The sequence below is a fragment of the Oncorhynchus mykiss genome, chromosome 21 (genome assembly GCF_057628025.1).
Source record: "Oncorhynchus mykiss isolate SJ-2025 chromosome 21, ASM5762802v1, whole genome shotgun sequence".
Lineage (NCBI taxonomy): Eukaryota > Metazoa > Chordata > Actinopteri > Salmoniformes > Salmonidae > Oncorhynchus > Oncorhynchus mykiss.
This window is the reverse complement of record NC_143042.1, coordinates 39,472,156-39,499,534: the sequence shown is the minus strand read 5'-3', so window position 1 is coordinate 39,499,534 and position 27,379 is coordinate 39,472,156. Positions and strand designations below refer to the sequence as shown.

General features: G+C 41.8%; 2 protein-coding genes across 2 annotated transcripts; one reads left to right on the top strand and one right to left on the bottom strand.

Annotated features, from left to right (window-relative positions):
- The first annotated feature begins 242 nt into the window (after positions 1-242).
- On the top strand, positions 243-2,715 carry LOC149973237 (uncharacterized). The gene is made up of 5 exons (XM_090213375.1): positions 243-321; positions 504-865; positions 1,172-1,328; positions 1,484-1,518; positions 1,614-2,715. Exons 1-5 carry the CDS (start codon positions 279-281, stop codon positions 1,731-1,733), a joined length of 717 nt encoding a protein of 238 aa, XP_090069501.1. The 5' UTR covers positions 243-278; the 3' UTR covers positions 1,734-2,715.
- Positions 2,716-24,115: 21,400 nt separating this feature from the next.
- LOC149973236 (uncharacterized) lies at positions 24,116-27,379 on the bottom strand. The gene is made up of 4 exons (XM_090213374.1): positions 26,947-27,379; positions 24,572-24,754; positions 24,347-24,381; positions 24,116-24,250 (listed from the first exon to the last, which is right to left on the bottom strand). The coding sequence occupies exons 1-4, from the start codon at positions 27,254-27,256 to the stop codon at positions 24,116-24,118; spliced, it is 663 nt and encodes a 220-aa protein (XP_090069500.1). The 5' UTR covers positions 27,257-27,379.

Genomic DNA, 27,379 nt, shown 5'->3' with positions numbered 1-27,379 from the left:
CATTTGATCAATTCTGAGTATTTACAATATTATATTCTGGGAACCTCTATGATAATGATATACGACAGTACGGCAGTCTACAACTGAAATATCTTCGCATTCTCTCTCTCAAACCAAATGCGAGAGTGGAAAACCTGTGGCTTGTTATCAATCTGGGGTGTATGCAGCTATATGGTTGTCACACTATGTACCGCCCATAATTTCAAGTTACTTTCATCTCTCATCTTTGAAGATTCAGTCCTTCCTTAATTGTCTGGCAGTGTAGATGTACACACAGAATGGCACGCATATATGTATCACCTCTGGTCCTCTACGGCTTCTGTAAGATACTTTATCTTCATCTCAGACTTTAATAGATTTGATCTGTCAAATAGTTGTGACTGTGTCTAGTGTGCAAAAGATTGTGTGTGTGAACAATAGCTTTTTATTCAATTACACCAGATGTACTTTCCATAAGAATTACACAGAAAGTTATGTTTCTAAATCTATTTTCTCTCCTTCAGGTTTGACCCCTGTCATGTTGGTCTCTCCGCCACTCTCAGTGGTGGTCCATCCTGGGGATAATGTCACCCTACAGTGCACTGATGTCCTTAAAGGACCAGGACACGTTGCCTGGTTCAAACAAGTCAACGTCTCAGAGCCTTTGTGCATCGCGTCTATGTACAGCTCTCAGCCGTATGTCAAGCATCACAATGGTTTTCAGCCCAGCCATGTGGAAATGTTCATCAGCAATAGAATAATCTTCCTCAAAATCACAGAGGTGAATGTAGCTGATTCTGGTCTGTACTGCTGTGGAATGTACGATCAATACTTCATCTTCACCAACATGACTTTCCTGATGATTCCAGGTAATCATTTCCCAGCTGTGACTACCACAACTTAACTTTCAATCAACTTTATGTGGTAGGAATATTCAACTCTCCTATTCATCCAAAAGGTTACAATGATTCTGACAAAGAGCCAGAGAAATGTCCTGAAGGTATGCTTAGTCTGTTATTGTATGGTGAAAATCATTTCAAACATCAATTTTAACCCATATCTTCGATATAAGCTAATAATTGTTAGATTTAAATGGGTATGGTTTTTATACTTGTGATTCTAAATGAATTGTTTTGATAAGAGAGGATGATAGATCAATGAACCTTTTCCCACTGGTTGTGATGGGTGGTAGTGTAATGGAACTATCGGTATTGTAGGAGAGGATGATGAACCCATCATGTACCCCTTTCCCCTGGTTGATATCCTGGGTGTTGTGACTGCTGTCCTCCTGATAGTCATCCTCATCTTGGTCCTCAAGATCATACGAGATGCTAAAAGACAAAACACAGGTAGGATCATGTCATTTCATGATTATATGTGGCCTGTGAACTACAGTCAGTGTGTCAGTGTGTACTGACTATTTGTGGCCTGTGAAGAGTCAGCGTGTACACTGGAATAGAATGATCCGTTAATCTGTTCTCTCGTTCTTTTATGTCATATTCAGAACGTGATTCTCAAAGACGACTACAAAATGATCAGGTAAATGCTGTGTGATTAAATACTGAAATATAAGCAATTCAGAAATAGTGAAAATTACAACCGTAGCCTATTTCATGATGTTCGCAAATCCACAGATCCAAGATTCAGATGCATTGAATTATGCCGCCCTGAATTTCACCTCCAAGAAGAGGAAGATGGAGAAGAGAAGAGAGAAGGAGCTGGACACCCATGTAGTGTATGCTGCTACAAGATGACAACGTGGAGGAGGATGGAAGAGGAGGAAAATTGGTTGGCCATATCTTTGAATATATGGATTTGCCATATCCTTCAATACAAGTTTAAATCTTGCTGTATTGTATCTGTGTAGATAAATTACATGTATTGAAATGTAAATCAGTAAATATCTCTGTAGTGTTTGTTAGTTGTACCTCAGGGCCACTCTAGCTCTCTCCAACTCAGTTAGGTCACACAGCTCAGGTGGTACAGGGTGTGGTTAGAGAGTTAGAAGTAAAAACACTGTTTAATGGCCGCAGAGGATCAGTTGCCTCTTTTCGCCTCTCTTAACTTAGATCTCTGTTGTGTGTGTGTTAGTGACATGGTATTTTTTTTGTTTAAAGGGTGTACTCAGCAGTAGACAATTGCATAATACTGATCACATAGAAAGATAAAGAGATAAATCAAAATGGCCTTTCTCATTATGTTATTCACCCCTTAGTATTTCCTGTCTTGGCTTTTCACTGAGCACATACCCCTATTGTGAGAAGCACCTTATAAGGAGAATATGATTGGGGTCTGAGGTAGAGGAGGGGCCAGTGAGGGTACACATCACTTCTGGTGGTATGAGTGAGAGGAAGTAGCTCAGTGTAAAGTGAGACCTATTGAGGTCAACATCACCGGGTCTCTCATAGACAAACACTGGGGGATTAAATGTCCCTTATGATCTCTCTCTCTCTCGTCAGATTTCCGGTCCTAAAGCATTCAACAAGATGACAAAGTGCAGATAAAGATTGAGTGTCTCAATAGTTTTGTCAACTCTTCCTTTATGAACAAGGTACTGGTAACAAACAAAGGTTTGAAATTAGGCCAACAAGACTATACAGTTGAAGTCAGAATACATACACCTTAGCCAAATACATTTAAACACAGTTTTTCACAATTCCTGACATTTAATCCAAGTACAAATTCTCTGTCTTAGGTCAGCTAGGATCACCACTTAATTAAAAAAATGTGAAATGTCAGAATAATAGTGGAGAGAATCATTTATTTCAGCTTTTATTTCTTTCATCACATTCCCAGTGTGTCAGAAGTTTACATACACTCAATTAGTATTTGGTAGCATTGTCTTTAAATTGTTTAACTTGGGTCAAACATTTCGGGTAGCCTTCCACAAGCTTAACCACAATAAGTTGGGTGAATTTTGGCCCATTCCTCCTGACAGAGCTGGTGTAACAGAGTCAGGTTTGTAGGCCTCCTTGCTCGCACACGCTTTTTCAGTTCTGCACAAAAATGTTCTATAGGATTGATGTCAGGGCTTTGTGATGGCCACTCCAATACCTTGATTTTGTTGTCCATAAGCCATTTTGCCACAACTTTGGAAGCATGCTTGGGGTCATTGTCCGTTTGGAAGACCCATTTGCGATCAAGTTTTAACTTCCTGACTGACGTCTTGAGATCTTGCTTCAATATTTCCACATAAGGGCCTCCTGGGTGGCGCTGTGGTGAAGGGTGCTGTACTGCAGCGCCAGCTGTGCCACCAGAGACCCTGGGTTTGCGCCCAGGCTCTGTCGTAACCGTCCGCGACCGGGAGGTCCGTGGGGCGACGCACAATCGGTCTAGCGTCGTCCGGTTTAGGGAGGGCTTGGCCGGTAGGGATACATCTGTCTCATCACGGACCAGCGACTCCTGTGGCAGGTCGGGCGCAGCTAACCAAGCTTGCACTGTGTTTCTTCCGACACATTGGTGCGGCTGGCTTCCGGGTTGGATGCACGCTGTGTTAAGAAGCAGTGTGGCTTGGTTGGGTTGTGTATCGGAGGACGCATGACCTTCAACCTTCGTCTCTCCCGAGCCCAAACGGGAGTTGTAGCAATGAGACAAGATAGTAGCTACTAACAATTGGACACCACGAAATTGGGGAGAAAAAATGGGTAAAATTCAAAAAATAAAAATGTGTATATATATATCCACATAATTTTCCTCCCTTATGACACCATCTATTTTGTGAAGTGCACCAGTCCCACCTGCAGCAAAGTACCCCCACAACATGATGCTGCCACTCCCGTGCGTCACGGTTGGGATGGTGTTCTTCAGCTTGCTAGCCTCCCCCTTTTTCCTCCAAACACAGCAATGGTCATTATGGCCAAACAGTTATATTTTTGTTTAATCAGACCAGAGGACATTTCTCCAAAAAGTACGATCTTTGTCCCCATGTGCAGCTGCAAATCATAGTCTGGCTTTTTTAGGGCGGTTTTGGAGCAGTGGCCTCTTCCTTGCTGAGCGGCCTTTCAGGTTATGTCAATATAGTAATTGTTTTACTATGGATATAGATACTTTTGTACCTGTTTCCTCCAACCCCTTCACAAGGTCCTTTCCTGTTGTTCTGGGATTGATTTGCACTTCTCACAAGGGGGAGTTAGAGCAATGATTATGCTTTTGGGTCCCAATGCACTACTGTGTCTCTAACTGACAATGAATGGGTAATAAAAACCAAATATTAACTGATAATTGTGTACAACTTCAAATGAAACAAGCATTTGAAATGAAACAAACTTCTTGCCGAAGTCCAGCATGCTATCGACAGTGTTGCACCCCCTGACCGGGTGAGTTGAGGAAATTTCTGGTTGCGACCACCAATCATATCGCCGTCTGCAACCAAAAATTAACCAAGAATTGCACTCAACAACCAATCCGAGTTGGCAGTGCAACCAAGAAGTAACCAAGAATTGACCAATGAGGATAGAGATATGGTGGGACCTTTAAACTCTCGTCAACAGATATTTCCTTTTAGGTAATTTGTTTGTGAGTTTTCTTTCTTTTTTGAAGTAACTTTAGCGATGAGCTTTGGCGCGACCTTTAAACGCTAGAAGAGCATCATGGAAAAATATATTTCCTATGGTAATTTTGTCCGCAAATTATCTTTATTTTCTGAAGTAACGTTAGCTACAATTTTTTTTTGTCTACTGTTTTCATTGATCATCATCATTGATCGGAATATCTAGCAGGTAAGATCAGTGTATTAGGCTACAGTAATATGTTAGCTCGGTTCAGTTAACAAGATTTACAGTGTAGCTTTAGCAACGCTCTCTAACGCGTTAGTAAACTGGTGTTTTGACACTGACACAGGTTAATGAAGTAACGTTAGCTAGTTTAACGCCCGATGACTCTGACCATCAAAATAGTCTGTTAACCCCACTATTTTCATACTAATCTAGAGTTATTATTTTCATTAATGATGATGTTTAGTTTATGGAGATAATAGACAAGTAAAACAAAATATCGTCTTTGATGGTGTTGAATCTATTGATTTAATTAAATTAATAGTTCTACTTTTCAGCCCATCCAGCCTGTATTTTAAGTATTTAGAGTGAGCACTTGCATTTTAAACAATATACTAGGCCTACACAGTATGTCTCGTGTTCTCTGGGGAATTGATCATCAATTCATTATTTCTCATGTGGGGATGTTGTTGTCTTCGGATTTCAGGGAGAGCTGTATGCCTTACCAAGGGATGGCAACGCATTTTGCCTGGGAATGGGATTCCAGAGATGGACTTTGTCAGGGTTGACAAAATGTGGTGGGACCGCCCTCCACCACCATCTGCAGCTCAGTAGAGATGGAGAGGAACTTTGCCCATCCTCTGCTGCTCTATATGCCCAGGAAGCTCTGGCAGGTTGAGCTGTATTGCCCACATTCTGTGCAGTAGGAAGGTCATCAGTTGGGACATATGGTTCCTTACAATGTTCCACGCAAATATACTGGTAATGGCAATGTAATTTTAATTTAATTAATAATCTAATGCAGCCTTGGCACAGGATAAAGCTCATCAGTCGAGGTTGCTACACCAGGAATTAACGAGTGCAGCGAATTCGGAGGGCATTTTCAACCAAGAATGAACATACTCGCCAATGATACGGTGTAACGAATCCCGACACGGCTGTATTTAGCCGTTTTTAATGCTTTCTTTTCCTTACTGTGACAATCTGAGAGTAGAAAAGTATCGGGCTTCATCCGACAATCCTCGTTCCTCTCAGCCTGTAAATCTGTCATCATCATCATCACTTTTTATTATGAAAACCTGTCCCTTTGTGTCAAGCCGCTCACACTCTTCAGGATTCGAATGTATAGAAATGAATTTATAGCCTAAATGCATTAAGCCTAAACACCACAGGAGTTGTTTATCTCAAATAAGAAAAATGGCTTAATTTATAAATGTAATATCAAGTTCACATCGAAAACCTAATGTTGGCTAAATTGTTTTGATTGTAAATCAAGGAAGTAATTGAAGACACCGAATTGGAGGAGGATGTGAGAATGACAAATTTACTCTAATTGTTTGCAAAAGGCACGCAAGCTGGAAAATTAAATAGTTTATACAATGGAGTATTCAAAGACTGACATTAATTGATCAAAATGTAATTCGAGAATTCAGCTAAGGGCTTTTGTTCCCTTAGTGAATTAAGGGGAGAATACTTTTGACACCACAGAGGGACAATTGAACACAAATAATTACAATTATATATAATTAACTGAAAATGGAGAGTGACTCATCGCCTGTGTCACGATCCTCGTTGTAAGCATACTCGGACCAAAGAGCAGCGTGATATGAGTTCCACATGTTTATTGAATGAAATGCACAAAAACATTAAAGAACGAACAAATGAAAGATGAAGAAAATGAAGTGCTCACAGGCAACTACACATAAACAAGATCCCACAAAACACAGTGGGGAAATTGCTGCCTAAATATGATCCCCAATCAGAGACAACGATAAACAGCTGCCTCTGATTGGGAACCATACCAGTTCAACATAGAAATAAACAACCTAGATTACCCACCCTAGTCACACACCGGCCGAACCAAAATAGAGAATAAAAAGGCTCTCTATGGTCAGGGCGTGACAGCCTGTTCCATCAGAATGCCCAGCCTGTAAGGAGCAGAGGACGGGGCTGACTTAGTGTCAGTCGAGCACAGGTGTCGGGCACGGACAGAGACCCAGCAGGGCACAGGTGTGGAGATCATGAACAGAGGCCCAGCTGGGCACAGGTTTGGAGATCATGAACAGAGGCCCAGCCGAGCACGGGTGTGGAGCTCATGAACAGAGGCCCAGCAGGGCACAAGTGTGGAGATCATGAACAGAGGCCCAGCCGAGCACGGGTGTGGAGCTCATGAACAGAGGCCCAGCAGGGCACAGGTGTGGAGGTCATGAACAGAGACCCAGCCGGGCACAGGTTTGGAGATCATAAACAGAGGCCCAGCAGGGCACAGGTGTCAAGGCCATGGACAGAGAACCAGCTGGGGCTGGAGTAGTCCGTACAGGAACGGAGGACTGATGCGGTTAGAGGTGTGGAATGGATGCGGGATGGTGGGACTCCTACAAAGTAATCTGATTGGCAGCATTTTTTTTTGCATCACTCTTCATCAATGCCACCAAATACCCAACATACCACAGAGCATTTCCAACAACCTACTTGAAGGTCTGCTTCCTCTAAAGACTGAACTGCATCTCGTGTTGATAAAACAAGTGTGCCTTGTAGCTGGGTTGCCAACTCTGAGCAATACAGCCCTCCTGGCCAAATTTATCTGGAGATATAGCCCTGGTGTACTCTCTTTTAGAACTATGTCTCCTGAATTGGCAAGCATCCTTAGTGTCAAAAATCAAATCCAATTTTATTAATCATATATACAGAATACAGTGGGGTGTAAACAGTGCTATGAAATGCCTACTTGTAAGCTACCTCTCAACATAACTCTTGTCATACAGCATGTCTTGGGGGTATGATATTTGTGCGTCTGTAACTTTCTCGTTTATCATTATTCACAATCCATCAGGACTGTCCGTAATCCTGGTAGCATACACATTCATGTAGAAGTGTTTCGAAACGTATTCTATTCTTATTTATGTATTTACTTCTAAGTAAGTCAGAATATATGCGCAATTTATAGATTATAACGATTGAATACAACAAAATGTTTTTTAAATGCTGAGCGCTTTATGAGTGCTACCAGCCTGTTGTGTCGGACCTGCAAATCCTTCACAATGTATTTCTTTGTAGGCTTTAACCTTGAAATCATTTAAATAATATAGCCTAAATAATTCATTTTTGTTCTTTCTTAGGCTCCCTGTCTGGCTCCTGACCTATTGTGTTTCTATGCTTTTTAATATGACATGTAGCCAATTTAAAATTTCTCAGTCTCTATTCTCCAGTATCTATTCTGCAATAGTCTATGTGCCAGGGGGATAGGCTCAGTCTGTTATATCTGGTGTAATTCTCCTGTCTTATCTGGTGTCTCTCCCTCCCGTCCCGAAGGACCTGAGCCCTAGGATAAGGCATCTGGACTGCCTGGCCTGTTTTCGACTCTCTCTCAGCTGCACCTGCTGTCTCAACCTCTGAATTCTCGACAATGAAAAGCCAACTGACATTTAATCCTGAGGTACTGACCTGTTGCACCCTCTACAACCACTGTGATTATTATTTGACCCTGCTGGTCATCTATGAACGTTTGAACATCTTGATAGTATATATGGCCTTAAATGCTTGGGTGTCCCGTACTGGTAAGAAATTCTATCTACTTTCACCCCTGACCCGAGATAGCTTATATATGTAATGAGTTTTTCATCTTGTTTTTAATTTGAAGATGCAACTGATAGGTCACCAAGGGTCAGATAAACTCTTTGTTATGTCACTTTTTTTTTCTCCATCTCAAAAGGGTTTATCTAGGAGATGTGACCAGTATAATGTCTTGTTATGGCTCCACCTCTCTCACACAGAACCGAGACAGTGACGTGGTAAACTATGCAGCTGTGAGTTTCACCACCAAGAAAAGCCCCTCCTCCAGAAGAGAGAGAGCCCAGACCAGCAGAGAGGATGCAGAGTACTCTGAGGTCAGGTACCTTCAGCAGGAGTGAGATATGGGAAGAACCTCACCACATTGAACGGAAACCACATCCATATACAATAGAAATAACTTCAAAGGCCTTGTGACGACTGGTAAAAAAATAAAGATTTTAGTACGTAACTAATAGCTAAACAAAATAGAAAATACATGTACTTGTAACCCATAAAAGCAACTTCGATGAGAAGCCTTTCATTGTTTCTCTAATGTCTTAGATGTACAAATAGCCTCATAACTGAATAAATGTTGCCGATCAAAAATCACTGCTTCCATTATGAGTTTGTTATTACTCCCCAGTGTACTTTAATCACGTGTTATATGTTACGTTTAAATATATTCAACTGTTAAAAACAATGAGAATTGTAAAGTCAAAGGAAAGACATGAAACTGACAACATGGGTGACCAAACATCATATTTTCAGGTTGTATTTTCTTCTATCCTTTCTTGCAAAGTGACACTGATTCAAACTTCATAGAAAGACTGTTCCTGTTCCACAAAATACCTACTGGGCAGCCATTTGAGTGTTCAGCGTAACAAATCTGACAGACCATCTAGATCTAACCAATCAGACATAAGATGTGTGATTCTGAGACTTAGCACAGGATGCACTTAACAAATCACTCCTGCTCCAGAAAAGCTAGAGGCGAGGACCAGATTGTTGAGCTCTTGCTCTTTCTTCTTCTCTGCAACTCCTGTAAGTGACACATTTCCTTAGAAAGTCTACTTTCAATCTGGGTTCAATAATAAGTGTTTGGTATTCTGTCTTTTTCTCAATGGAAATACCTGATTTTGTTTCAGATGTGACCAAATCATCTGAGATTTCTCCGCCTGCTCCATTCCTAGTTGCAAAGTTGGGGGACAACGTGACAGTTGAATGCCGTTTCACCAGTAATCTTGATCACATGTTCTAGCAATGGGCTTTTAGTGTATTGATGAAAGGAGGGATATTTCACCTAAATATATATATCCCACAAAGCAAGATGACATTGTGATGTGCTGCTGTGGATCGGTGCTACTTTGGACCTGTAATGTATCAACTTGACTCAGACTCACGGGAATCATTGACTATATTTCTCGCCTTCCCAAGCATCGCCCCCCCTCCATTCCTCAAGTGGCTCCTAGTGCTCCGCTGGTATTGCACTACTAGGTGGTTCGAGCATTGGACTAATAACCAAAAGGTTGCAAGATCAAATCCCCGAGCCAACAAGGTAAAAATCTGTTGTTCTGAACAAGGCAGTTAACTCACTGTTTCTAGGCCATCATTGAAAATAAAAATTTGTTCTTAACTGACTTGCCTAGTAAAATAACACTGGTTACATTGCTGGAACTCTTTTGTTAACAATGTTTCTTTGACAATAATTCTTACCGGAACTTTTCTGTGATGGCTAGGGGTAGACTGCCCTGCCAATGAGACTGTGCCGGAGATTATTCTGCTCCATTATGGCAGCATGTCTATCTAACATAGTCCTTCAGATGCACAGCTTGTTGTCTGAGTCTTTGGGGTCAGGGCTGAAGTTGAATGGCCTCACTAGGTGCAGGCACTTGTCTAGGCAGTTTGTCAGGCTCTGCCCTGCTCTGTCACTAGTAGTCCATTGTCCTGACTGTGTTTGTTTCCACAGCTTCACAAAATAAACACGTTGCATGGCCCTCTTTCTATTCTTTTCCAGAACAACAGATTTCCCCTTCCTGTCCACGACAGTGTATGGTTCTGGTTCGAATGTAGTTGACAACTTGGTCTGCTTTGGATTGTGCTTTCAGATGCTCTCCCAGATCTGTCAGCGTTCTGTCGGCCTCTCTCCTTTCAGCATCGGCAAGCAGAATGGCGTTGTCGTGTGGTTCAGCTCCAAGCTGCATGTCGGCTGATAGCTCTGGCAGTTTGGTTCTAATTTGGCGGTTGAACAACAGTTTAGCTGGACTGCGGCCTGTGACTGAGTGTGGCGTACTCCTGTAGGCCATGAGAAACGTCTGTAGTTCTGTGAGCTAATCCTTCCCCTCTGATTGAGCAGATTGCTTTCACAAGAGTCCTGTTCTGTCTTTCAACTTCGCCGTTGGCCTGTGGCCAGTATGGAGTGATGCGGCGGCGTCGGATCCCGTTTTCCTCCACGTATGCTCAGAAATCGCTCCATTATCTGTCACAATAGACTCAGGATACCCATGGACTGTGAACGTTACCCTTAGGCTTTTGATTAAATTAGCAGTGGTGATACGGTTTAGGATACTTACATCAACCCATCTTGAGTAGTAGTCCGTTACGAGAAGGGTGTTCTCCTGTTGGAAACGGCCCCCACATGTCAATGGCTAGGATCTGCCATGGTTCAGCTGGTAGCATTGTTCTGACTGCGGGGACCTGCTTTGGCAGTGTGCCATTGACTTGACATGCTGGACAGGACTTCACCGGCAGTTCAACCTCTTTATCAATGTTTGGCCACCACACATTTGTATGCAGTCTCTGTTTTGTTTTTACTATCCCCGGATGCCCTTTGTCTTCTGACATCAAAGTCCGTTTCTGAGCTGCTCGTGGCATCATAATGCGGTTGCCTCGTGGAACTATCTGTCCAACAATAGCGAGTTCTTCTTGAACACGTCGGTACGCAGTGTCGCATGTGCTCCAGTCACCCTGTCTGACGCTTGCTCATAGAGTAGCTAGAACTAGGATCTTTGCTGACATTTCCTCCAGCTCTCGTGGGGTGAATGCACATGGCACTGTGTGTTTGGCTATGTAGTAGATATGGTCGTCCCTGTAGTATAGAGATGCCGGAGGGTTCAGAGTCAACCGTGACAGTGAGTCGGCTGCATTCTGAGACCCAGGCTTGTATGCAACCTTGAATCTGTAAGGCTGCATTCTCAGTGCCCATCTCTCGATCCTCGCTGGTGGTTTGGATTTTGGAGAATAAATTGTCCCTAAAGGCTGGTGGTCGGTTACCATTACAAAGTCTTAGCCATAGAGACACATATGACATTTCTCACACACCCATACTACGGCGAGTGCCTCTCTCTCAGTCTGAGAATAGCGTCGCTCTACATTTGTGAGAGCACAGCTAGCGTAGTACACTGGCCTTTGTGAACCATCTTTTTGCTTCTAACTCAAAATAGCCCCTAGCCCACTGGACTAGCATCCCCAATCACGCCTCTGCATCTTGATTGAAGTAGGCCGTGTTGTGTGAACTGGCCAGTGCATTCTTCAGTGATATGAATGATTCTTGTTCATCTCTCCATGCCCAATTGCATGAGATTTTTGTGAGTCGTCTCAGCGAAATCTGCCACAGTAGTTTACTAGTCCTAAGAAACTCTTTATTTCAGCAACATTTGTCGGTCTGCATGTGTTCTGCACCGCTTCCACCTTTGATTGAGCTGCTCCAATGCCATTCTTTGAGAGAACGTGGCCCATGAACTCCATCTCCGTCAGTCGCAATTCACATTTGTTACTGTTGAGGGTGAGTTCCCTCTCCTGTAGTCGCGTCAGGACTTGGTGTAGTCATTTGTTGTGGTCTTGTGTGTTCTTCCCAAACACAATGATATAATCTGAGATGTTGCGGACCCCATCAATGCCTTGTAGGACTTGGCAGATGATGTGCTGATATTCGCTGGAGCAGAGGAGACACCGAACATTAGTCTCCAGTAGAGCCACAAACCTGTGTGAGTCACAAATGTGGCCAGGGAACGAGACTCAGGTTTCAGTTCGATCTGATGATATCCCCACTTTAGGTTCAGTTTTGAGAAGACCACAGCTCCTGACATGTCCTCCAGGATCTCGTCGATGGTGGGGATGGGGTGTCGCTCCCGCACAACAGCTTCATTTGCTCTATGCATGTCAACACATACTCTGATGTCACCGGTTTTATTGTTTAGTACAACTAATGGGGACAAACATGGTGTAGGTCCGTTCACTTTCTCAATAACATCAATGTCCTCTAGCTCGTTCGTCTTCTCTTCAACTAGCTTCCTGACATTGAATGGTATTCTGCATACTGGCTGTGCAGCAGGTGTGACAGTCTAATCTTTGAATGTCTGTCATCACCTTGGACTGAGCTAATGTGTACCTTTGACCCTATGTGCAAAATGCCAAGAGCAACTGCTGATATCATTCGCAGTACAGATGTCTGTGCATCTTTCACGACTAGAATGTCTCTAGTGACTGACTCAGAACTAACAACTACTGTAATGTTGGCAGTGAACAAGCCCTCAACTGCTAATGGTTGTGTTGAACCAGATGGGTAAAGTCTCTTGGATGTTGGTTTCAATTGCACATTGCATTTGGTCTGCAAATGACTGAATGTTGCTGTGCCCACAATACCACAGCTAGCCCCAGAGTCAATTAACATGTTAACTGGCTGGCCATTGACTAATAACTGCATTTTAGCATCATCAGTACAGCTGGTAGGTGTGAACACATGTTCATCATTGTCATTGTCTGGTTTGTCATCTTGTGTAGCAGGTGTTTTTGCATTGACATTCAGTCTTTCCATTCTTGTCACATGCTGGTCAACAGCCTCCATTGCTCTTGCTATATCCATTAGAGCGGTGAGAGTGAGGTCCCTCTTTCACAGAAACCGTTTGCGCAACACATTTGAGTGACGCTTGTTAATCACTTGGTCCCTTATGAAATCATCTTTGAAATCTCCATAATCACATGTAGCAGGGGGAAGGGTACCACATTTCTGCAGCATTGAAGGTCCCCAAGAACACAGTGGCCTCCATCATTTTTAAACTGAAGAGGTTTGTAACCACCAAGACTCTTCCTAGAGATGGACGCCCGGCCAAACTGAGCAATCGGAGGAGAGGGGCCGTGGTCAGGGAGGTGACCAAGAACCCGATAGTCACTCTGACAGAGCTCCAGAGTTCCTCTGTGGAGATGGAAGAACCTTCCAGAAGGACAGTCATCTCTGCAGCACTCCACCAATCAGGCCTTTATGATAGAGTGGCCAGACGGAAGCCACTCTTCAGTAAAAGGCACATGACAGCCCGCTTGGAGTTTGGCAAAAGTCAACTAAAAGACATTCAAACCATGAGAAACATTCTCTGGTCTGATGAAACCAAGATTGAACTCTTTGGCCTGAATGTCAAAAATCACGTCTGGAGGAAACCTGACACCATCCCTATGGTGATGCACGGTGGTGGCAGCATCATGCTGTGGGGATGTTTTTCAGCGGCAGGGACTGGGAAACTAGTCAGGATCGATGAAAACATGAAAGATGAATGTTTCAAAGAACAGAGAAATCCTTTACATATATCTGTGAAGACCCCTGAAGTTGGTTACGGTGCCAAACAGACCCCGGTGAGAACGACGAGCATGCAGATGAGCTTTGCTGAGACGGTTTCTGACAGTGTGTGTAGAAATTATTTGGTTGTGTAAACCCACAGCTTCATCAGCTGTCCAGGTGGCTGGTCTCAGACGATCTCGCAGGTGATGAAGATGGATCTGAAAGTCCTGGGCTGGCGTTGTTACACGTGGTATGCGGTTTTATGCCAGTTGGACGTACTGCCAGATTCTCTAAAACGACGTTGGAGGCAACTTATGGTAGAGAAGTTGGACGTAACATTCAATTACATTCTGGAGGAACAACATATTCCATCCTGGAAAGATCCGGCTACCTCATAAATAACTCTAACCCGACAAAAAAAGAAAGACAGATTAATATACAGACATGGTTTACTTACCGTTGAAGTTGAGGCTAGTGCTCTTGCTGGAATGCTACTAGACACACAAATTCGTAGCATGCGTGAAAATGTAATAATGTCTGGGATTCCTGAGGACGCATCCAATAATCTAGAGGGGGCGATCAGAAAGTTAATCTATATTGTCCAAATATATTTATACCAATTTATTGAATTTACAGGCAACAAACGATCAAATCATTATGGTGGGAGACTATAACAGTGTTAAGTACCTCCAATGGACCATGAAGGAAATCACTCTACAAACTATCACCGTGCCCTTAATTAAAAAGTATTAATAGGAGACAGAATGCGATCTGATTATCTAATTGGCCTTCACATAATTCTTATAGAATTTCCACTTGGATGGGGATATTGGAAATTAAACAAAGTTTACTGGAGTAACATTTTTAACTAAGACAAAATAATTTAACTGAATATTTCCAGTACAATATAGGTTCAGCAAATACGCTTATTGTTTGGGATACCTTTAAATGTACCTTCAGAGGTCATTCAATTCAATATTCATCAATAATAAAAACAGTTTCTGTCTAACTAATAGTACAGGTAGATAGCAATAAAAACAAGACTATAGAGATACAAAATAGGTTAGAGGAAAAACAAAAAAGAACTGGAGGAACTTATTCAAGAACGATCTAATGTAAACTATTACAAAACTAAAGCAAACTAATCGCCACCCGGCACAGCCAGAAGAGGACTGGCCACCCTTCATAGCCTGGTTCCTCTCTAGGTTTCTTCCAAGGTTTTGGCCTTTCTAGGGAGTTTTTCCTAGCCACCGTGCTTCTACACCTGCATTGCTTGCTGGGGTTTTAGGCTGGGTTTCTGTACAGCACTTTGATATATCAGCTGATGCAAGAAGGGCTTTCTAAATACATTTCATTTGATTTGATGGAATATGTCGAAAAATGCAACAAATTCTTCCTGAATCTCCAACACAGGAACGTTAGCAAAAATAATTTGCAGAAACTCGTTACAAACAACGGAGTCATCTATGATTCTCCGAATTATATTTTAAAAAGGAAGCTAAATATTTTAAGTTGTAACGGTTTTCTGCTGAAGGAGAGGAGGACCAAAATGCAGCGTGCTTAGTGTTCAACAGCTTTAATATAGACGATAACCGAGAACACTACAAAATACAAAACAACAAATGTGAAAACCGAAACAGTCCTATCTGGTGCAATGGCACAAGGACAGAAGACAATCACCCACAAAATACCCACAGAATATGGCTTCCTAAATATGGTTCCCAATCAGAGACAACGATAGACAGCTGCCTCTAATTGAGAACCAATCTAGGTAACCATAGACCTACAAACTACCTAGAAAGGAAACAGCCCCACAAACATACAAAAAACCCTAGACCAGCCAAAACACATAAATCCCCCATGTCACACCCGGACGTGGACCCCACTCCACCATAGTCTTTGTCCGCTTTAGTCTCTTCCTAGGAACGGCGACCCTCGCCGCCGACCTAGGATTGGCAACTATACTAAAGGGCCCCACTCCACTAAACAAACTCCTCCGGACTGAGGGGCAGCCCAGGACTGATGGGCAGCCCAGGACTGAGGGGCAGCCCAGGACTGAGAGATATCTCAGGCTGGTTGACGGCTCTGGGGGCTCCTGGCTGACTGGCGGCTCTGGCGGATCCTGGCTGGATGGCGGCTCCTGGCTGAATGGCGGCTCAGGACAGGCGGGAGACTAGCAGCTCTGGACAGGTGAGGCGCACTGTAGGCCTGGTGCGTGGTGCCGGCACTGGTGGTACTAGGCCGAGGACACGCACCTCAGGGCGAGTGCGGGGAGGAGGAACAGGGAGTACTGGGCTCTGGACACGCACAGGAAGCCTGGTGCGGGGGGCTGCCACCGGAGGGCTGGTGCGTGTAGGTGGCACTGGATAGACCGGACTGTGCAGGTGCACTGGAGCTCTTGAGCACCGTGCCTGCCCAACCTTACCTGGCTCGATGCCCACTCTAGCCTGGCTGATACGAGGAGCTGGAATGTACCGCACCGGGCTATGCACCCGCACTGGAGACACCGTGCGCTCCACAGCATAACACGGTGCCTACCCGGTCCCTCTCGCTCTCCGGTAAGCACAGGACGTTGGCGCAGGTCTCCTACCTGGCTTCGCCATACTCCCTGTGTGCCCCCCCAATACATTTTTGGGGCTGACTCTCGGGCTTCCAGCCCTACTTCCGTGCTGCCTCTTCAAACCGCCGCCTCTCCGCTTTGGCTGCCTCCAGCTCTGCCTTGGGGTGGCGATATTCCCCTGGCTGCGTCCAGGATCCATCTCCATCCAGTATCTCCTCCCAAGTCCAATAATCCTGATTGCGCTGCTCCTCCTGCTGCTGCCTGTCACCACGCTGCTTGGTCCTGTTTTGGTGGGTGATTCTGTAATGGTTTTCTTCCACTGAAGGAGAGGAGGACCAAGATGCAGCGTGGTTAGTGTTCAACATCTTTAATATAGACGATAACCGAGAACACTACAAAATAATACATGTGAAAACCGAAACAGTCCTATCTGGTGCAATGACACAAAGACAGAAGACAATCACCCACAAAATACCCACAGAGTATGGCCGCCTAAATATGGTTCCCAATCAGAGACAATGATAGACAGCTGCCTCTAATTGAGAACCAATCTAGGCAACCATCTACCTACAAACTACCTAGAAAGGAAACAGCCCCATAAACATACAAAAAACCCTAGACCAGACTAAACACATAAATCCCCCATGTCACACCCTGACCTAACCAAAATAATAAAGAAAACAAAGATAACTAAGACTAGGGCGTGACATAAGTTGATGTTTTCTTTTCCGTCTCATCCTCACCCTTTGAATGATGATTACTGTAACGAATTCTTTCCAAATAATACAAAACAATAAAAAATGTACAGAAAGAGGAATAACTTTTAAAGTTATTAAAGCAATTAAATCCTTTCAGTCTGGTAAAACCCCAGGGCTTGATGACATACCGGTAGAGGGATATCAAGCCTTTTGTGATATACTCAAAGCTCCATTGTTAGCTTGTCTTAACTACTCTTATAAAAATGGTCGTCTGTCAGGTACTCTGCAGGAAGATCTGATTTCACCAGTATTAAAACAAGACCCAGATGGCAAATATAAAGATCTAGTCTATCTAAAAAACCTAAGGCCTCTTAACACCTCAATGTTGTGATGCAAAAATACTAGCGAAATGCATAGCACTCAGAATTAAAAAGGTTTTACCAGGTATGTTTCATCTGGATCAGAAAGGTTTTTTACATGAACGATACATTGGAGATAAAATACGACAAACAACAACTACTAGAAATAATAGAACGGCATGAAACATCTAAGAAGCCAGGCCTGGTATTTATAGAGGATTTTGAAAAGGCCTTTGATAAACTAAGACTGGATTTAATTTATAAAAGCCCGGATTTTTTCAATTTCAGTGATTCTCTTATAAAATGGGTAAAAGTAATGTATAGCAACCCCAGGTTTAAAATAGTAAATAGCGGCTACTTCTAAGAAATTGAATTGTCGAGGAGTTAAACAATGGTGCCCGCAGTCACCGTATCTATTCGTTATGGCCATCAAAATGCTAGCTATTAAAATCTGATCAAATAAAAACATTAGAAAGGTTTAGAATTCCAAGGCTTTAAAGCAAAGGAGTCCATGTATGCCAATGCCTTACTCTCCCCCTGACCTGACCTTAGTCCAAATGGACTGATGCCGTAATGTGATGTACAGTGCCTTGCGAAAGTATTCGGCCCCCTTGAACTTTGCGACCTTTTGCCACATTTTAGGCTTCAAACATAAAGATATAAAACTGTATTTTTTTGTGAAGAATCAACAACAAGTGGGACACAATCATGAAGTGGAACGACATTTATTGGATATTTCTAACTTTTTTAACAAAACAAAAACTGAAAATTGGGCGTGCAAAATTATTCAGCCCCCTTAAGTTAATACTTTGTAGCGCCACCTTTTGCTGCGATTACAGCTGTAAGTCGCTTGGGGTATGTCTCTATCAGTTTTGCACATCGAGAGACTGACATTTATTCCCATTCCTCCTGGCTAAACAGCTCGAGCTCAGTGAGGTTGGATGGAGAGCATTTGTGAATAGCAGTTTTCAGTTCTTTCCACAGATTCTCGATTGGATTCAGGTCTGGACTTTGACTTGGCCATTCTAACACCTGGATATGTTTATTTTTGAACCATTCCATTGTAGATTTTGCACTGTAGGTTTGAGACTTCAAATCACACCCTTCCTGTATTGTGAACAGATGCTGTATTGCAAACAAAGAGAGCATTTATTGTAAATCATATACAGTGGGGCAAAAAGGTATTTAGTCAGCCACCAATTGTGCAAGTTCTACCACTTAAAAAGATGAGAGAGGCCTGTAATTTTCATCATAGGTACACTTCAACTATGACAGACAAAATGAGAAAAAAAATCCAGAAAATCACATTGTAGGATTTTTTATTAATTTATTTGCAAATGATGGTGAAAAATAAGTAGTTGGTCAATAACAAAAGTTTATCTCAATACTTTGTTATATACCCTTTGTTGGCAATGACAGAGGTCAAACGTTTTCTGTAAGTCTTCACAAGGTTTTCACACACTGTTTCTGGTATTTTGGCCCATTCCTCCATGCAGATCTCTTCTAGAGCAGTGATGTTTTGGGGCTGTTGCTGGGCAACACGGACTTTCAAGTCCCTCCAAAGATTTTCTATGGGGTTGAGATCTGGAGACTGGCTAGGCCACTCCAGGACCTTGAAATGCTTCTTACGAAGCCACTCCTTCGTTGCCCGGGCGGTGTGTTTGAGATCATTGTCATGCTGAAAGAACCAGCCACGTTTCATCTTCAATGCCCTTGCTGATGGAAGGAGGTTTTCACTCTTGGCCATAGTGGAGTTTGGAGTGTGACTGTTTGAGGTTGTGGACAGGTGTCTTTTACATGGCCCCATTCATTCTTTCCTTTACACGGATTAGTCGTTCTGATCCCTTTGCAGAAAAACAGCCCCAAAGCATGATGTTTCCACCCCCATGCTTCACAGTAGGTATGGTGTTCTTTGGATGCAACTCAGCATTCTTTGTCCTCCAAACACGACAAGTTGAGTTTTTACCAAAAAGTTATATTTTGGTTTCATCTGACCATATGACATTCTCCCAATCTTCTTCTAGATCATCCCAATGCTCTCTAGCAAACTTCAGATGGGCCTGGACATATACTGGCTTAAGCAGGGGGACACGTCTGGCACTGCAGGATTTGAGTCCCTGGCGGCGTAGTGTGTTACTGATGGTAGGCTTTGTTACTTTGGTCCCAGCTCTCTGCAGGTCATTCACTAGGTCCACCCGTGCGGTTCTATGATTTTTGCTCACCGTTCTTGTGATAATTTTGACCCCACGGGGTGAGATCTTGCGTGGAGCCCCAGATCGAGGGAGATTATCAGTGGTCTTGTATGTCTTCCATTTCCTAATAATTGCTCCCACAGTTGATTTCTTCAAACCAAGCTTCTTACCTATTGCAGATTCAGTCTTCCCAGCCTGGTACAGGTCTACAATTTTGTTTCTGGTGTCCTTTGACAGCTCTTTGGTCTTGGCCATAGTGGAGTTTGGAGTGTGACTGTTTGAGGTTGTGGACAGGTGTCTTTTATACTGATAACAAGTTCAAACAGGTGCCATTAATACAGGTAACGAGTGGAGGACAGAGGAGCCTCTTAAAGAAGAAGTTACAGGTCTGTGAGAGCCAGAAATCTTTCATGTGCCTTAATAACAAAGTTATATTTCAAGTGTTCTTTTAGCCAGCTAATGTTACATGTATGATCTTATTATTCATATCTCAGAGCCATTACTTGGCTAGTTATAGCCTACTGTTAGCTAGCTAACATTGAAATTGGTTGGTTAGCTACCTGCAAATTCCTGCAGTGTAGTAATGTCATGAGTTGGGATTATGGTTCATTGTTTAGCTAGCTAGCTAGCTACATGTCTTGTTAACTAGCTAATGTTGCACCTGGTTGGTTAGCTACCTGCAGATTTCTGCAGGGTAGTGACATCTTGAGTTGGGATTATGGTTCATTGTATAGCTAGCTAGCTAGATACATATCTTAACAAAATAATCCACTATGCAAATAACCATTTCAGGTGCGTTTGTAAATACAGTCTGGCCATATACTCCGATGAGCACTCTTGTCTGAGTGTGCCAGAGCACGGAATAACTGATGAATTTAAGAACGCTCAACACCTATTGAATATGGCCGGTGTCAGTAAACGTCGGCAAAATAGCATAATTAAATTGTTGCTAGCAGCACAGTTACAGTCACTATATGCTCTGGATAACATGATAAACAGCCTAACCAGCTCTGCTAGGGTGAGTAAAATGGTTAGTGGGGTGTTCTCTCATTTGTATCTGTAAGTAGCTAGCAAGCTAGCCAATGTTAGCTAGTTAGCTTGGGTGCTTGAATGCCATTGTGAGGTCAGAACGTTCGGAGCAACCCTACTCATCGTCCAGAGCGTCCAGTGTGTGCTCTAAACACTCCGAGAGCGAAACGCTTTGAATTTACGAACTGACAATCTGACAGCACAGTTGCAGTCAACAACGCTCTGGATAACATAACAACCTAACCAGCCTGCTAGGGTGAGTAATGTTCAGTGAGCTGTTCTCTCATTTGTGTCTGGAAGTAGCTAGCAAGTTAGCCTGGGTGCTTGACTGCTGTTGTTAGCTACAGTACAAAAAAATAGTGAAATCGAGTGTGTGTTGACCAAAAACACAACAAGGCGTGTCCAAGACCTTAGCAACACAATTAGCAACATGATTATTTGTATGCACATCAAACTGCCTTGGTAACAAACCATAACAAATATAGCACAGAACAGATGAGGTGTGAAATCAGAAGTACCAAAGAAAAAAACATTTGTGTTTTGTTGTTCAGTGGAAACTTCTCACCACAAAGACCTTTGTATGAGATGTACGTGTTTTTTTCCATCCCTGTTCACACCAGCAAGGTGACACTGACCACAGGTCGAGGATGTTGTGTCTACAGCGAATGCATCAGATGAGAGTTTGCAGAGAGCCTCAACCTGGACTCAGGGGTAGACGTAACATAGTAAATGTAAATCTGGGACACTACAATTAGTATGATATGTTTCATATGGTATGTATTAATTTGTGGATGGCTATCATCCATTTCGTATGATATCCTCTCTGGCTCAGGCGTGCCACTAGCGACCCACCTCAACAACATCCGGTGAAATTGCAGAGCGCCAAATTCAAAATACAAAAATAGTCATAATAAACATTCCTAAAAATACAAGTGTTATACATCGGCTTAAAGATGAACTTCTTGTTAATCCAGTCGCTTTGTCAGATTTCAAAATGGCTTTACAGCAAAAGCATACCATGCAATTATCTGAGGACAGCGCCCCGCTTACAAAAGCATACAAACATTTTCCAACCAAGTAGAGGAGTCACGAAAGTCAGAAATAGCGATAAAATGAACCACTTAACTTTGAAGATCTTCATCTGGTTGCAGTCACAAGAGACCCAGCTACACAATAAATGTTTGTTTTGTTCGATAAACTCCCTCTTTATATCCCAAATACTCTGTTTTGTTGGCGCGTTTTGTTCAGTAATCTACTGGCTCAAAGGAGGTCAAAACATGCTGACGAATACATCCTAATAGTACTGGTAAAGTTCGTTGAAACACGTCAAATGATGTTTATAATTAATCCTCAGGTTGTCAATTGTCTAAATAATCGATAATATTTCAACCGGACAATAGCGTATTCAATAGAAAGGAAAAACAACGAAGGGGTCACGCGCGCAAACCAGCACTGCATGCTTCCTCAGTCCATTGACAGAAAGTTCTCCTTCTTCTTCATTTTTTAGAAAACAAGCCTGAAACAATGTCTAAAGACTGTTGACATCTAGTGGAAGCCATAGGAACTGCAATCTGGGTCCTAACCCATTAAATATTCAATAGGCATTCAATTGAATCCTGCCCACATAAAAAAAAATCCCACTTCCTGGATGGATTTTCCTTAGGTTTTCGTCTGCCATATCAGTTCTGTTATATTCACAGACATTATTTTAACAGTTTTGGAAACGTTAGATTTTTTTTTATCCAAGTCTACCAATTATATGCATATCCTAGCTTCTGGGCCTGAGTAACAGGAAGTTTACTTTGGGCACGCTTCTCATCCAGACGTCGAAATACTGCCCCCAAGCCATAAGAAGTTTTAATTAAGTTATGAAATACAATTCATATTATATGTTACGAATTTGCAAAACATACTATTTGTTACAAATTCCAATTTATTGTGACAAACATTAGCTATGAGGCTAATGCTAATCTTAGGTAGGTGGCTAACATTAGCTAGGATAGGGGTTAGAGTTAGGTATAAAGGTTAGGGTCAAGGTTAGGGTTAATGTTAATGTTAGGGTTAGGAGTTAGGTTAAAGGGTTAAGTTTAGAGGAATGGTTAGCGAACAAGGTAACTAGTTGCTAAGAAGCTAAAATGTAGTAAGTAGTTGCAAAGTTATTAATTAGCTAAAATGCTAAAGTTGTCCGTGATGAAATTGGAACACACGACCTTTGGGTTGCTAGAGGTTCACATTAAATGGATAATCATCCCTCCCGACCAACGACCCTACTTTTTTTTTGCCTTAAGCAACCTTCTGTCTTATGTAACCATACCAAACGTAACATATCATACTAATTAGAACTTCCCTGATTTACATTTACTATGTTACGTCTAGTGTATGAGACCAGGCTGAGAGCATTGACAACTGCCTCGGCACACAACATTAGTGCAGTAGGCCTATTGTTTATGGATGCGTTCCCTATGCATGCAAACACATCATGTATGCACTATGATTGAAGTATGCCTACAAGTGCACAAAAGTGTTCAAGAAGTTGAAAAAAAACTAACACCTTATGTACTGTTTGAACATAGCCCACTAAATGCATGGTTATTTTACTAAACAGCAGATTTGTATTTTTTGGCAGTGTACCGGTGGCAGTGTACAGGTGTCCCAAACCCCAGATGTCCACTCATATCATTGTACATCATGCATTCAAATAAATTCAACCATACAATTACGATAACAACAGCAGATCATGTTTTGAAGTATAATAGTGTTTGTCATTGTACACTTCACACATTGTGCACAACTCTCTAGTCTAGAGCCTGGAGTAGTTTGGTTTTGGTCAGGTATTTTCAGTCTAGCGGTAGGAATGGAAATTGATGTGGGGCCTGAATGCTGATAAGAGATTGTGTGGTTAGATGCAGAGACAGAGAGAGAAACAGAGAGAGAGAGAGAGACAGACAGAGATACAAACAGAGAGAGCTCCAGTACAGTCTTCCTGTGGTGCAGGTTGCTCGTCTTCACCAGAGAGAGAGAGAGAGAGAGAGAGAGGACTTTACCTCAGTGGAAAATAACAAGGCCTATCAGTGTTACCATTATCATACACATTCAAATATATTATATAAACTAGTGCCCCTCATTTTGTTGCGGTTTGCATCCTAAATCTTATTACACAGAATTAGAGATACACGCCCAGGGCCATGCCATCTTTAATATCAAAAAGTAGTAAAATATTGGTAATCAGTAAAAAAAATATTATAATAATATTACACTATCTTTCTGTCAAGACTATGATAGGCCCAGTGATGTTCACCTCAGCAGGTCTCACTCAACACTGAGCTGCTCCTTCCAGGAAGTGATGCGTTCCTCACTGGCCCCTCCTCTACCTCAGCACTCAATCACGATGGCTGTCACAAGGGGATTTTACTACTATTCAATGTATTACATCAGTTCTTTATCACTGCTACAGTACACTGATATCAACATTAAAACATTTGACAATTATCTTGTGGCAGCATAAACAACATTCAACTCCATCTCCATCATTTGACCTTCAGCTCTCTTCCTATTTCTGGACGTCTTCTGACGGAAACTCAGTGCTGAGTAGTTCAGAGACTCTGGGTCCTGATCCGGATCCTGTAGAAAACATATAATAAGGTTAGAGGTGTCAAACAATTCTAATCAAGTACAGTTATCTGGATGTAATTTACGAAATATGACAGTTTCTATTACCTGGCTATTTTGTGGCTGCAGTTGAGCCTCGATACCTGAGTAAAGAAAGAGTAATTTGGGTCAGTCCACAAACAGTTATTCAAACATACATTTTACGTTGTGTGTTACTGTAAAGAAATGTGGTCAGAGAGAAATACCCTAAGCATGTGTGTGTGTGGTTTGCTTTCAATTTATATAATCTGAGATATACACCTTTTAGAAAATGTTTATGGTCCTCCATCGTACCTGTGTTGTGTGTTTTTGTGTCTCGTCTGATCTTGAGGACCAGGATGAGGATGACTGTCAGTAGAACAGCAGTCACAACACCCAGGATCACAACCAGGGAAGGGAGGTACGTCGTTCCATCATCATCCTCTCCTACTAAACTGATAGTTCCATCACAGTGTTTTGGTTTTGCTTCGGCAGTGCCTTCAGAAAGTCAGAGTGAAAATATGTTTTAGAAATGTTTACAAATTAATAAAAAATGAAAAGCTGAAATGTCTTGGGTCAATAAGTATTCAACCACTTTGTTAGAGCAAGCCTAAATAAGTTCAGATTAATGTGATTAATATAAGTAAATAAATAAGTTGCAATAAATAAGTTGCATGGACTCACTCTGTGTGCAATATTAGTGTTTATTAACATGAGTTCTGAATGACTACCTCATCTCTCTACCCTACACATACAGTTATCTGCAAGGTCCCTCAGCAGAGAAGTGAATTTCAAACACAGATTTAACCACAAATACCAGGGAGGTTTTCCAATGCCTCACAAAGAAGGGTACCTATTGATAGATGGGTAAAAAAAGAAGACATTGAAAATCCATTTGAGCATGGTAAAGTTATTAATTATACTTTGGATGGTGTATCAATACACCCAGTCACTACAAAGATACAGTCGTCCTTCCTAACTCAGTTGCCGGTGAGGAAGGAAACCACTCAGGGATTTCACAATGAGTTACAGAGTTTAATGGCTGTGATAGGAGAAAACTGAAGATGGATGAAAAACATTGTAGTTACTCCACAATACTAATCTAAATGACAGAGGGAAAGAAAGTCAAAACAAAATAAAACATATATTATTGTTTGCAATAAGGCACTAAAGTAAAACTGCTAAAAATGTGTTGAAGAAATTATCTTCATGTCCTGAGTACAAATCATTATGTTTGGGGCAAATCCAACACAACACATCACTAAGTATCACTCTTCATATTTTCAAGCATGGTGGTGGCTGCATCATGTCTTGTCATCGAGAAGGACTACGTTTTCTTTTTTTTTTAAAGATAAAAATATACATAATAACGCTAAGCACAGGAAAAATCATTGAGGAAAACCTGGTTCAGTCTACTTTCCAACAGACAATGGGAGACAAATTCACCTTTCAGCATGATAATAACTTAAAACACAAGGCCAAATATACACTGGGGTTGCTTACCAAGACGACATTGAATGTTCCTGAGTGGCTGAGTTACAGTTCTGACTTACAGTGGCTTGAAAATCTATTACATGACTTGAAATTGATTGTCTAGCAATATGTTTGTCATTGCTAGACAGACATCTTCAAGTCTTTTCATAGATTTTCTAGCCAATTAACAGAGCTTGAAGATTCAAAAATAATAATGTTAAAATATTGTACATTCCAGATTGTACATTCCAAAGCTCTTAGAGACTGACCCAGAAAGACTCACAGCTGTAATCACTGCCAAAGTTGATTCTAACATGTATTGACTCAGGGGTGTGAATACTAATGTAAATTATAACTTACATGGGTGGCAGGTAGACTAGTGGTTAGACCATTGGACTAGTAACCGAAAGGTTGCAAGATCTAATCCCTGAGCTGACAAGGTAAATATCTGTTGTTCTGCCTCTGAGCAAGGCAGTTAACCCACTGTTCCTAGGCCGTCATTGAAAATAAGAATGTGTTCTTAATTGACTTGCCTAGTTAAATAAATATATTTCTGCATTTAATTTTCAATAAATTTACTGACATGTCTAAAAACATGTTTTCACTTTGTCATTATGGGTATTTTGTGTCAATCTATTTAATCAGTTTTGAATTCAGGCTGTAACACAACAAAATGTGGAATAAGTCTAGGGGTGTGAATACTTTCTGAAGGCACTGTACATGAGAAAGACAGAGAATTAGTCATTAGTAAGAAAAAATACGTATTTTTTGCAAAAAATTATAATGATGAAAAATATGTCCAGCAATGGTTTGCCTTTGTTTCATGATAACTCCTGATTCGGTTGATAGGCATTTTATCTTTGTCATTACAGGGTATTGTGTGTAGATAGGTGAGATGATTATTTTTTAATCCATTTTGAATTCAGGCTGTAACACAACCAAAGGTGGAATAAGTCAAGGGGTATGAATAGTTTCTGAAGGTGCTGTACATGAGAAAGAAAGAGAAACTCACTTTTTGTCGATGACTCTAGTATTTCCTCACCTCCGTTGTGCCCTATAACATCGAGATTAGTCAAAATAAATAATTCATTTTTTCTCAATTTTTATACTAAAAAATATGTCCAACAAAGGTTTGCCTTTGTTTTATGACAATTCCTGATTAGGTTGTTATTCATTTTCAAATGTATCAAACGGCAGATAAATAATTGAAAATGTACCTTGAATTTTTAGAACTGTTGCGTTGACAAAGAACATGTGGCTATGTGGATACAATCCACAGAAATACAGGCCACAGTCAGCTATTTCCACATTTGTGATTGTGAGAAAGACAGTGGTGTTGTTGCTGAACATTTCAAAATGGCTCCTTTGAAAACTATTGTGGAGATAAGGTGTTGAGTTAAAGCCGTACATAGACGAGATGCACACAGGCTCTGATCCGTTGACTTGCTTGAACCATGCTGTGTGTCCCACAGCCGTTGTAACATTGGAACACTGCAAGGTGATGGTATCCCCAATACGGACCACCATAGTCTGACACTGAGAAACCAACACAGAGACCAAAACTGAAACACAGAGAACAAAGTTAATTACTATTTTAGTTGAAATCACGTTAGAAATCAGGGAAAAGTGCTGCACTGAACATTCCGGTTT